Raw genomic sequence first — 13,558 nt, 5'->3', positions numbered from 1 at the left:
GCTTATCCCTGTCAGCACCTCACCTTTCATCTGCTTTGGTTCTCCTTTTCAAAGAGGCAGACTAGATTATTTCCTTCCATGGTAGATCAGCACCAGTTTGCAGTCAGCAGCGGGGAAAAGTAGTGCCATTATTGTAAACGTGAAGAATAGGTGCAGCAGAATCTTTGGATTTGTGTTTCATAAGAACAGTGGTGACTTTCTTGTTGTCTATTTCTCTGAATCAGGGAATTCCTCTAACACTGCAGACGTGTAGAATGACATAATGGTGTTAAAGTATTTAATTGACCTTTTTCTTCCTTTTCGATTCAGAATACTTCTGCGATTCTTTGCCTTCACCATAAAGGCTTCTAAAGTGAGACAGAACACCCAGCTTTCTCCACTGTGCTTAAATAAATGATTAGATGACAGTGAAACTGTTAGCAGTGCAAAGTGCCTGTAGGCACTGAAATAGGAAGATAGAACTCTACCTGTGCCCTTGCCTTTCCCAGCTGGAGTTACAGTATGTTTCTTAGGTTAAGGACACATTGGTGAGTTTACTTGATCCCATACTACATACAGTATACAGTAGAATATAACTTGATAGCAGTGTTATCACCTTCTATTCTGCTTTCACCACATTGTTGCTATAAGTTGTGTATGTAGATCCGTAGGTGCCACTCTTTCCTTTGGACAAGAACGTCCTCTCCAATGTCCCAGTCCAGTGACTGGGATCATTGTGTTGTAGGAGGCCCCGTTCTTCGGGTGAGACAATATAGCAAGGTCCTAATGATTCATTATATTGGGTGTATTAGTTAAAAGTGTCCTGCCTAAATTTCACTTCAGGCTTGCAAAATCTGGTCTCCAGATTCTCTTGCTATGTAACTGACAATGCGGTTTCTCTCCTGTTGGCTTGATCTGAAAAGGAGTGGGGCTTCTGGCACATGTAGGATTCAACACATCACTCAGGAGGTTGGTGCACTTCAGTGGTGCACCTTCATTCATTTTGGGATCCTGCGGTATGCCACTGAATTAATACCATTGAAGGTATTATGAAAATATTACCAAAAAGGTAATTATTACATCACGCAAGCAGACAACAAAATGTCCTGTATGCAAGATTTGTTCAAACAGAAGACAAAAATATAAATAACGTGTAGTCATTTTTAAACTGATTCTATAAAGAACACTTTTTCAGATGAAGGTAACAAGATAATCAATTTGCATAAATCAGCAGAAAAAAAAGTGACTGTTCTAGAATAAACCTACTAGAATGCGCTACTCCAGACTGGCTTTATTGCTCTGAAAAATGATCAAATCCGCCAAATATACTAGCATAAATATTTTTTAAGCAGTTCTTTTTTTGTAATGCACCAGCAAGACCTCAGTACAGCCTTACATCATGAAGGCCTTGCAACTGCAAATAAATTATGAATGACAAGTATTTGAACCAATAAAAGTGGCACCGTATTTTATATGCAGTAAATTTAATTCCAGATTGCATTTCACCCCAGCGGGGTGACATGTTTATTGTCACTGAAAGATGAAAGCTTGAAGACCTGGCGGCGAGCGTCAGCAGTTCTGGGGGGCACCCGCAAAATGAAGACTTGACAGATTGGTGGCGGAGATCCTGAAATTAAATGCCAGATCTAATTTTACCTAAAAGAGTTGGTCGTAAGTCCTGTGTTGGACCTTTCTCGGAATGCATGAAAACAAACACCTCAGGTGTAAAATATGCAAATACAAGGGACATATTTATACCATAATCTGTCCATTATTCATTGTTTGCTATAAAAAAGAACCCTAATCCCCCTATTTCTGTAAATCTTTCTACAGGGGAGAATTGCATTTATTTGCTGATAGGTCCACACACACTATTAGAGTATCATCAAGCAACATTTGCTTTATTTGTAAGTCAGTAATTTTTGTAAAAAAAGGTAAATTACTAAAACTAATAAACATTAGGACACAGAATAAGGCTAGAGTGTAAACGTGATTTGAAGCATTTTACAAAAAGTAGCTTGTTAAAGATGCTGAGTGTCATCCTTGTTAATTTTTAACTTATAGGAATGTTATTTGTTATTAATGTTAATTATTCAGACTCCATTTGAGTCCCATCTGAAAAGGAACAAATCTTATGCAATTAAATAAACACCACAGATCTAACAATAACCTTATTTACCTAAAAAAAAAAGCAGAAAGAGGAGCTTTCAGATGACAGATCATCTTACAGATATTTATAGAAAACAAAGCAATGTTGCACCAGTAGTCTAGCTCTATAATTTTTATAGTATCTGATAAAAAAGAACATTATCAGAGAAAGGTAAATAACAAAACTACGGATTTGGAAATTAACCTTATTTCAAAAGCTTTTTTGCTGTTATTGCTGTTGAGGTTGCTGCTGTACTTCAACATTGGATAAATGGAAACAGGCTTTGGAGAGAATCTCAGATTTCACTGCCCTGCATAGATACAGTACATTTAATAACCATCTATTGGATAATGTTCTGCAGGGAACTGGGCATGGAAGCTAGTGACATGCCAGCAACTGCATAATTTCAACAGGGGTCAAATGACCCTATACTGTAGCTGCATTCATTCTGGTGCCATCTTACTGTACTGTATATCCCCTAGGGTTCAGCAGTCCTGCTGAATACCAAAAAGGAGAACTTATTGCTCCCAAAGTCATTCAGAATTCCTTATCCAATAAATACACTGGTATGGTATATTCCCTGAGTATGAAACAGTGAGTGTCTCCGTACTTTCAGAGTGTGGCACTTGCTATAAAGGTTGCCAGGGTCCAGAACCCAGTGTACTTGATGGGAATATTCAACATATTTGATCTTGACCTTTTAAAATGAGCGAGATAAGGAGATGTTTTTAATGGAAAGATTTTTCAATATGTTGGCCATCCACAATGAGAACTTGTGCCAGTGCCAGTTGAAATTCTGCATACAGTAGTTCTTCTGTTAAACCCATTGTTAGCTAAGATGAACCTCACTTGTAAGATCACCATTTTTCACTCTGGTAATTCCTGTTTACATTTGTTTCTTTAAAACCTACAAAAAGTCACAGAAACTGAGATTAAGTATATAATAATTCAGACAAACCTTTTCCAGTATTTTATTCTACTGTACAGATATGCAAAAATGATTACTTGTTCTATGGGATACTTTTGTCATTGCTACAGTATATTTTGCATTGTACCCAGTAGTGTGATGGGAATAATTATAATTTGATTAAGTTCTTTTTTCAGCATAGCAATGAGTATAAAAGCTCTTAGCTTTATAGCTATTAAGATGTGTACGAGAGTCATGTCATTCAAAACAGTTACTCTGATTATAAAGAACTCACTCCAATGTACTGTAGGCTTTGTCTACTCTAGTGTTATCATTGGGTAATGGTATTAGAAAAAGTAATTTATTCATGAATAGCAGTATTCACTATGTTAGCCTGCTGTGAATTTTCTACTTACTCTTTCATTGTTTTTTGTCCTTATCGTATGAACAGAAAAAAATAAATAAGCTGTATTTTGGAACCAAACGCAAATTTGAGACAAGCCCCATCTGATTAATATACTCTGAATGGACATGTAAGCATGAGATCTCAAATTGCTATTTTAATTAGCTTTATGAAATTTGTAATTGCTGAAGACTGTTAACTTTTTTCAGTAGGTCATAAACACACAAATTAGTGTTTTTTTATACATCTTTTGAATTGTGCAAAACATGGGTAGGTTTTCTGATAGTATGATTCATTCTGTCCAAAATATTTGGACTTCATCATTTTTTGTTGATAAATCAGACACCTGGATATGTGCAGTCTTTCACAAGATAGTTATTTTCATTAATATTAGTGTTGCTGTGGAAACTTAGTTCAGTCCAACTTTTGCAGGGATTCTGTTACACACAGCAAGTCCTGTTAATGACTGGCCTGAACTATTTTTTATTCATGAAGCTGTTTTAACTCAATGAGAACGAGGAAGCAATCATGGCTGCCTGTCAACACCCAAATCTATCTGCATTCTTACTCAGACTGGTCTACTGGGAGATTGTCAGAATACCTTGAAATATTCTGCCAATATTGACTACTGCCTGACTTGAGATTTGTTTAAGGAAACATATTGCAAGGGTACGTCCTTCTCACAGTTATTTAATGAAATAGGAAGTAAAAAAATAGCTCTGGAACATAATTCATTCTTGCATTTAGGTCTTCCAGGTTTCACATTTTGGATGAGGCCTAAAAGTGCAACATTTCAGACTGCTTCACAGTTTCAGCATAAGTAAAACAGTTTTAAATCTTGTGAACGAATATTCATTATCATTCATGGTTGTTCACTGCCAGTTTCCTTCTAATATTTTCTTGGGACTATGTTAACTCTCATTATAAACTCAAATTACTGCAGTTTAAACATAAGCCTTTTTGTTCTATAATAAAGACAAAATTTAGAACTATTACATTGCAATTCATTTGGTACACAGTAATGGCAGTTTTAAGTATCATATATTTGATTTTATGTATGAATAAAGAAAGCTGTCTCTGTCTGGCAATTGTATTGTATTACATACTAAACAATACCTTGGCATGGCTTTAAAGACTGTTTTAGGGAATGTGATCAAATAATTACTCAGGTTTGCTGTTTTTTCTTTCTAATGGACTTTATACCAAAGTATATTATGTACAGTACTGCTAAAATTCTTCAACTTCAATTTCTTTGAAATACTATTTATAGCTGTTATACATACAGTAACACAGAACTGGATGTTCCAGTTCTTGGGCCCTTGACCTGGTGCACTCTCTGCGAAGACTTTTCATGTTCTCAGGTAATGTTGTCATGATGTCTAGGTTATATGGCATCTCTAAATTGTCCCCTGTATTCAAACCATATACTGTACCACATACAGTACATGCCATCATGTGCATCATGATGGATGGCATCATGATGACTTGGGCCTGTCATCTGCTGAGTTAGACACTGGCTCTCCTTCACCTAGTATTAGACTAAGTGGTTACTGAAAATGGATTGATATGACTGATATTCCATAGGAGTGACACGTCTTGTCCAAAGTAGTGAGAATGTGGTCCTAGGATTCATAAGGACTGTAATGTAGTAATGAAGCAGATCAGTCTAAGGGTAAAGAACACTAAAGTAAGAAGCTTTACAAGAGAGACGATTATTGGTACTGTACAGTATATTGGATTATTAGTGCATATACCAATGGTGCATTACTGATGGTGGCAATGTCAGATCTTGATAATGTGTCAATTCAGATAACCTCAAGTGTTTGCAGGCAACAGGTGAGCAGCTGGCAGATAAAATACAAACCAACACAAAGTGCAATTCTGTTTGCAAAAAACTAGCAAACTGATTGTGACAACAGCATTTCTCATACAGTATATGGACATCTTGGAACATACAGTATAGTGGAATCAATCCCATGAATGCTTTAGGTGTAATCTCCAGTGAAGGTTGGCTTGACACACCGTTATGGGTATTACCTACATGTCTTTAGTATCAGTACAGATACTTACTGTACACTATCTTAATTGTTGGCAACTTCTAAACTGTGCTTCCCACATCACCTCAAAACAGCATGACATACTGCAGTAAAAAGGATATTTCATACTTCAAAATGTGGACACACAGTACCTCTCATGGAGGTGATATCCGCCACCATTGATCTTCCAGCCTGGTTCTACTGGGTTGGGTATCTTTGCTGTGTTAGCAATCAGGTGTTGTACATCTCTCCAGGTCAGATTAGGCCTAACAGAAAGAAAAATAACATTTAAGTTATTGATCGCATTTAAAAGACTCAAAATCTTGAAATACACACGGACTGCACAAAAGGGCAGAGCGAGCATCTCCGCAAAAACTAGACATGAGGATTAGTGATGATATTAATATAAACAAAGACAAGTCCAGTATCACACACAATTGAAGTTATTAAAATGCTCCAGTTAATGTCAAAAAGCTGCTGAAAAGGAGGTAGCTACTAATTGAACACAGTGCTGTATAAACAGATATAAAATACTACATCCTGTCAGACAGGTTTAACACCTAATTTCTAATGTGTTTCACTGTTCAAAGAAAGGAGATATTTTTCTCCCCAAACACAGTATACACACATACACACAGTATTTTCACAAACCCTTAGTAAACAAAGTATTTACTGTAATTTTTATGGCACACATTTTGGATCAAACCTCATTGCCATGGTAAGAATTTTCGGAATCTAACAAAACCTTCTCCTGTCAACAAGAGACTTCATCTCAAAGTGAGCTGTTCACCGTGGGCTGCAGTAACAGTAAAATGTGATTTATTTAGAAACTCAGCAGGTAGTATGGGGTTCTTTATTGGTGCTGTGTGAAAATTCAATTTTTCATTGGAGTGAGTTCATAACTGTATTACATCTTTTGATCACTCAACCATTTCAAATGTTTCAAAAGCTTTAATAATGATAAACTCTTGTAAGTCCACAGAGGTATCATCAGCAGTCTATCAATCAGAACACATTCATCCACACCACCATCATACTTATTTTTCACCGTATAAAATGAAGAAAAGTCTTAACTTTTCCCACAGAGACTATCATTTCATCTTTATTTCTTTTCCTGAGTGCAAATATTATTCAGTCAAATGACTGAGATTTAATTAATTTACTTTCCAATATATGTGCTACCATATATTTATGTGCACTTTAAGATCACAAGGTACAGTCAGTATGTGATATTATTTTAGCACCTTTTATACTGCAGTAGTACACTATGCTAACTTAATTTCTAGATCATTAAAGACTGACCATATTTTTATTCAGTGTTGATGTATTGTTGGATTGATTTTGTATAAAAGATAATATTTTCAACTTATATCTGATGGGGATCTGATCATATCTTTCGACTCAAGATATGTCATGTGATAAAATATGGTATTCGATTTTCACAGGGATAAACTTTGAAAATTGAGCAAGATGTTACAGAACCAACAACAGCAATGGTAGGAACTGATGGAGTTTATGAGGTCTTCCCACAGATAACAACCGAAAATATTCCAAAATGTAAACAACAGTGCTTGGTGAAGTTAATTAATGTACACTAGGCTATCTAAGATTACTGCAGTTTATGAACGGCATTTGTGACATTTTTAATTAACTTAATTTAATTAATTTTAATTATGTTTTGAAAGAGAACACTGGATTGGTGTATAGTGTAGCAAAAAGGTAAGTAAACCCCCTTATGATTTTATGGTTTAACCTATTCAGACATATCTGACCTTCACCTAGTCCTCACCAAGTCCTAATAACAGATAAAACTAACCTCATTTGACAAATAACACACATTTATTTTAATTAGCCAGCATTCAATATCATCCTTAGTTCTTCTATCTGAATTAGGAGGGTATGTATTATCAGGTACACTAAAACATGTTAAAATGATCAGTTGATCATCAGAAAGGGAATCCATCTGTACAAGAAACCTTGTCTGTTTGGTCTTAAACACTCAGGTTTTTGGTAACACATCATGCCAAGATCAAAAGAAATCTGTGACAGTGTTAGAGAAAGAACTGTCATCAGTGTGGGAAGGGTCACAAAGCCATTTCAAAACAATATGATTGTTCATCATTCCAAGATTTCAAGACCATTGCTATTCTACTCAAGAGTGCCTGTCCTACTAAATTCTCACCAAGGTACGACTGTATGATGCTTCTAGGAGTCTCAAAGAACCCGTAAAGGCCTGTCTCACTATGGTAAATGTCAGAGTTCATTTAAAAACCATGACTCCACCATCAGGAAAACATTGAATAAAAAAACCTTGCTTTCCAAGAAGAACACTGCTGAATGGCTTAAGTCTGCAAAACAGCACTTAGATTAAATACAAGACTCCTGAAATAATGTGCTCGAAACAGATGAGTCAAAAGTTGTTTGGAGAAAACTGAACTCCACTTTTAACTAGAATAACCTCATATGAACCACATACAGTATGAACACTTATTGTATGTGTTGGGGTGGTGATGATTTGGTCCTGTATGCTTTGCTATCATTGAGTCTACTATCAATTCCACACTACACAATACCATAGTATTCTAGAAAAAAAATGTTAGACCATCTGTCAAACAGTTAAAGCTAAACCACAAGTGGATCACCAACAGGACAATGATCTAAAATACACCAGTAAATCCATGACAGAATGGCCCAAAAAGAAGAAGTTCAGGATTTTGGAATGGCCAAGTCAAAGTCCAGATGTAAGCCCCCTAGAGATGCTGTGGTGAGACCTGTGCATACAAGAAAGCATACAAGTTAAAGCAGTTCTGTAAGGAAAAGTGGGCCAGAGCTCATCACAGCCAATGTAAGAGACTGATCAACTCTTACAGGAAATGTTTAATTTAAGTTATTGCTGCTAAAGGGGGTGTCACAAGTTACTGAATCAAAGGGTGCACTTACCTTTTCACAGAAATATATTGAATGTTGGCTGATTTTTTAAGAAACCACTAAGTAGAAAGTTTGTGTATTATTTGTGAAATGGGGCTAGTTTTCTCTACTATTATAGTATAGTGTACTTTAGTGGTATAGTGTGGATATATGACTTGGTTAGGACTAGGTGAAGTTCAAATACTGTAAGTCTAGATATGTTAAACCATAAAATCCCTTAGTTTTTCACCACACTGTAGGTAGATGATAGAATCTGAAGTATGCACTTTAGAAATTCTAAGATACCTTGGGCTATTTATTGTACTTTAGGTGTAAAGTCTATTAAAGCAGATATTTTAAATTTATTTTAAGCTTGACAGATTGATTGATTGTTATGCAATACACTAATGTTTTTCAGTTATGTTTCTAAAGCTTTCAGAATAAGGGAACATCTTGCCTATGATGGAGCAAAGGATTATTGACCATATTTAAGATGGTCAATAATCCTTTGCTCCATTAATCCTTTGCCCCATTTAAGAAAAATATAAACAGAAAGTATGAAACTGGATGGATTTTAATTTTGGTAATTACACTGACTTAATTGAATGATCATTAACACTTTGAATGTACTGTATGATATTTAGAGGCTAGAATGGCTAAATACCATTTTAAGTTTTAACTTTAATAGCTTGTGTTCAGCTCTCTTAAAGGAATCATCATCAACATCAAAGGCAATTGTGCATAGTGTAAATTGTTATTGTATTTTTTATATAACGGATGAAAAGATGGAGAAAATCAGAATGAGATCATACTGTCGTTGTATAGGGACATAAAGACTATTGGAATTCTAAAATAATGCTAAAGCATTGCGAATAACCAAAAACTGGTTATTTACAGATTTACAGATACCTTCGATATGTGTTGGGAAAAAAAGCAACAGTGAAAAGCAATAAAGATACAGTACAGTATATTTTTTTCTTCAACATATAATATAAAATAGTATAAATGCATTACTGGTATAGAGGAGAAAAAAACAGCAGCAGACAATTAAGTTCTCATTTCAAAGGAGCTGTGCAAGGATAGGCTTTGTACGTTTGAACTAATGCTCATAGTATATTACACAGCTATATTAAATATATGCACAAATCTAATTCTGTTAGCGCGCACATTTCTGCAAGTCCCATTAGTGTGCTGTTCCTCTCCAGCGAAATCAGAGAGAACCACAGCCCCTTCTGGTTTGCATAAAGCAAACAAAATTAAATTTGCTTTGCTAAATCAAAGCTTGTATGGGATTCTGGAGCTCTCTCAGGGACAAATTACTTCAAACAACCCCTTTGTATCATAACAGAATAAAAAAATTCAGGCCAATCAACTTGTCTCAAAACCCTTAACACAGGAATTAATTATTAAACCCAACCCGTGTTTTCATCTCCTCTGTGCTGCAGATCAATTTATTATAAGGGCATTTACTTTAAAACCAGATTTTCTAGATTTCTCAAGTAAATCTCTGAAGGATTCCATCCCCATTTTAGGCCTGTATACAAGCTTTCAGATCTATGTTTATACACAGAATCGTCTCTAACCCAATGAGCAGCTCTATTCAATTTAAAAAAAAAAACAAGATGAGAGAACATACAGCCAGAAAAAAGAAAGGAAATAGCCTGAAAAGCCCGGTGAATTACTGTAGCTCTGATTTAAAGATCTTAAAACTGTGATCAAGAACCCTTAAGAAAATCTGCCAATTTAGTCTTGACTAGCACTTCAGGAAGATAAAGGCAACAATATTCAATAAAAACAACCAACATAATATGATTCCAAAAATTACCATTTCTAAGCCTTCACAAAGAAGTCACAGTTGTAGAATCACGGAACACCTTTTTTGTTCTTTTTTGGTTTAAACTTAAAACTCTGTGGATTTCCTCAAGGCCTATGAAACAAAAGGATTATTTTTTTTCACTTACAAATCATCTCACCTGAACCACCTCTGATGACAAACTCAACTAATACTGTAATGATGATGAAAACCTCTGATGAAAAATGAATTCTGCCATTTCCTCTATGGGTGAACGTGCCCATATTTTCCAAAGTAAGCATGTTGGTGGCGAGTCTGTGTTTTTAGTCACAGCCAGTCTGAGGTTTCCTGTGCAAAGGAAAAGTGCAAGTCTAATGGTGGCATTAGACTGTGTTAGTAATGAACTTGAACCAAATGCCTAATCAATGTAGAACCCCAGTGCAATGAAATGGAAAGTCTATAGACCTTAAGTGTAGTGTAGGGAATAATTTATTATAAGACATACTCCTGGGGGGAGGGGGAGTGAATACACAAGGACATGGAGAGGTCTGATCCACCTCCTGAGACAAAAGCAGAAGATGGAAGATGGGAAGGAGGGGGTTTCTGGCAAAGGCCTAATATTAAAGAGACAAATTTCATGAGAACAGCTTTGGTAAACAAGGAGAAATGCGGGTTAAATCTTATAAGAAGACACATGATTGGAAAATGAAAAATGATTGGAATATCTAAATTTTCACATTATGCTGGCTACTGGTTAATCATAGGCAGAATGTGGCATGTTTTCAAATAATAAAATCAATTTCTTTTAATACATTGGTAATAATGATTATAATGGAATTTTAAGCTTATTTACAATATCTAAATCAAATAAGAATTACCCAACTAAAAGTGTTTTGTAGACAAGACTTGTTAAAGTTTCCAACTTCTAGAAATATAGAAGTAATGCTGAAACACAGTACACTTTGCAATGAAAAATTATCCTCTTCATAAAAGTACTGGAGACTTTTTTTTGTGAAATAGCTTTTATCTTAAACTTTCAAAACAACACACAAACAAGCATAACAAGGTTCCCTCTCTTTTCCCCCTCTGCGTTTCCAACCAAATAAGCAAGAATCAGACACAAACTCTGATTTGACCACATGAGCTATAGAACTCCAGGCCTCCAACATCCCCATTAAAAAATTTCTGGAGAGAACATAACTTTATAACACCAGTATATAACACAGAAAGGGGAATTACAGTATGTAATGAGATAATGATTATGGAAAACAGGAGAGTGGCAATGCGACCTCATACTTTATTTTGTAATTATGTGACTAAAATAATCTACAATGTTTAAGGAGAGCATTAAAATAATAACATCTTGGATGTCTATATGGAACAACCACATTTTCTTCAACATATGCCAAGATAAAGACACATCAAGATTAGACAAAAATCATTAAAAAAGGTGTAAAATAAAATTATAACTTTTGGAAGATGGCACTGCACAGAACTTTAAAAGCACTAATTTTCCATTCCATATGAGTATTGAAATTTGAGTATTGCTTATTGTAAGGGAACAAATGTAACAAAAAGTAAATCTCAATAACTGGAGATGAATCAGTCAGTGTTCCTCCAAAACAATGCATAAGCGAATCTACTCGATCATACAAGCTGAAGCCTGCATCATACAGTATGTGTTTCTGCTTTGTTCCAGGCTACACTCACATTTTCCTTGGTTCCCACAAAAGTCGCAGCTGAACCGACTCTGTAATAGGTCCAAGCTCAAAGAAAGTTGTGCTCTTACGGTATACAAACACTGGTACATTGTGTATAGCTTCTTATCTCAACTATGTGTGTAAAATGTATATACTGTATTTACAGTAGTATGGTATATACACAGAGTATACTGAGCTACAAGCGTAGCTGCGAAAAGACAGCAGAACTCCCAAAATGGGGACCATTGTAAAACCCATTCTATAGCACTATATCTCTATAACATTACTATCGTAATGTTAATATATTGTAAAAATGCTAACGAATACTTCAAGCAGGTTTTTCACAAAATGTCTCATTAACTGACACTAAGATTCTAACTGGGACTAAAGAAGCTAAAATCATAGAAATTGTAGACATTTCCAGGTCTAGTAGTTTTCCAGTCGATCTACAGTAATGTAGTTAACTAGGGATGCTGTTCATGGACCCCTAACTGGGGTATTGGGGTTCTTAGAATGACAGTTGTCCTCATGGTTAGAAGAATTACAACTCTAACATAACTCCAAAAATTGGGTGACAGAGCTGAACAAGGAAGTTATATACCAGTGACAAAAGTCAAACATTTTGGACATACTGTACAGTAATGACAGCTAAGAAGAAAGTAAAGTTAGATGTTCTCATTTCAGCTCTTTCAGAGGATCTGCTATGGATTTGTTTAACTTAAACCACACTGTTTGTGCTCTATACTGTGAGAGTGTCATCTGTCGCACATCAAGCGTCCAATGGCATTTTCAAACAAAACACAACAAACACTTCGAAGATGAGACAGACAAGGCTGAGTGTATCAAATGGGCCATAGTGAGGTACAGAATCAAAGCAGTATCTTTACTAATATCTCTGTAAGTCAACATCAAGACACAAAAGCAAGTTACAAAATTACACAATGTATTGACAAACATGGAGAACCATTTGAAGGAATATATAAAACAGGCTCTACTTAGTTTTTCAGATGTTTTGTTTAATGGTTTGCCCAACAAAGACACGTTCATCTCTAGAATTAAGGATCTATGTCTGCTGCTACAGTAGGTCTGTGGAGAGTTGCATAAACGAAGTGACTGAAAACAAACAAGAGACATGTTAAAAGATGTAAAAGTATTTAGTATTGCACTTGATGAGTAAGTGGATATAAACAATGCACTGCAATTAGCAATTCTTTTATGACACTGCGACTCAGAAGAGTTTGAAAAGAGCTGTGCTCCCTAAAATGCATGCCTGGCACATTTATTAATTTTAGATCTTAATTTATTTTAATACTAACTTTTTATTAATCAAAATGTAAGTAGGGCTCTTATTGACATTGAAGAGTAGCAATGGCATGCAAATTCATAATAGCAAGTGCATAAGCTAACTCTTGGCATGGCCCATCTGAAAGGTTGCATAAACCTCCTATAGACATGGAATGTCAAGGAACCAATAGTTAGATAATAGTTAAAAGAATATTTAGAAAATGGCGTTTTAAGAGAAAATAAACATAAGATTAGAAAGAACGACGAAGGAATAAACCTATTACTTGTTCCTTAGATTAGAAAGGTAAGGTTCTATTTATCTTGCTTGAATTCTTTGACCTGACAGGGGCACTAGACAAGACTAGACCAAACCATATTCCATTTACATTTACTTTAAAACC

General features: G+C 35.3%; 1 protein-coding gene across 2 annotated transcripts in view; it reads right to left on the bottom strand.

The window, feature by feature from the left end:
* The window catches only part of LOC148674999 (PC3-like endoprotease variant B), a 351,357-nt gene that overhangs the window by 65,708 nt on the left and 272,091 nt on the right, over window positions 1-13,558 (bottom strand). For both annotated transcript variants that reach the window (XM_088625869.1, XM_088625870.1), the window contains exon 13: window positions 5,627-5,740. In XM_088625869.1, coding sequence (XP_088481995.1) covers window positions 5,627-5,740 — 114 coding nt within the window. The remainder of the gene's footprint in view (window positions 1-5,626; window positions 5,741-13,558) is intronic.

The sequence above is a fragment of the Lepisosteus platostomus genome, chromosome 3 (genome assembly GCF_059453375.1).
Source record: "Lepisosteus platostomus isolate fLepPlt1 chromosome 3, fLepPlt1.hap1, whole genome shotgun sequence".
Lineage (NCBI taxonomy): Eukaryota > Metazoa > Chordata > Actinopteri > Semionotiformes > Lepisosteidae > Lepisosteus > Lepisosteus platostomus.
The sequence above is the reverse complement of the archived record's forward strand: the minus strand, read 5'-3'. Positions and strand labels throughout refer to the sequence as shown.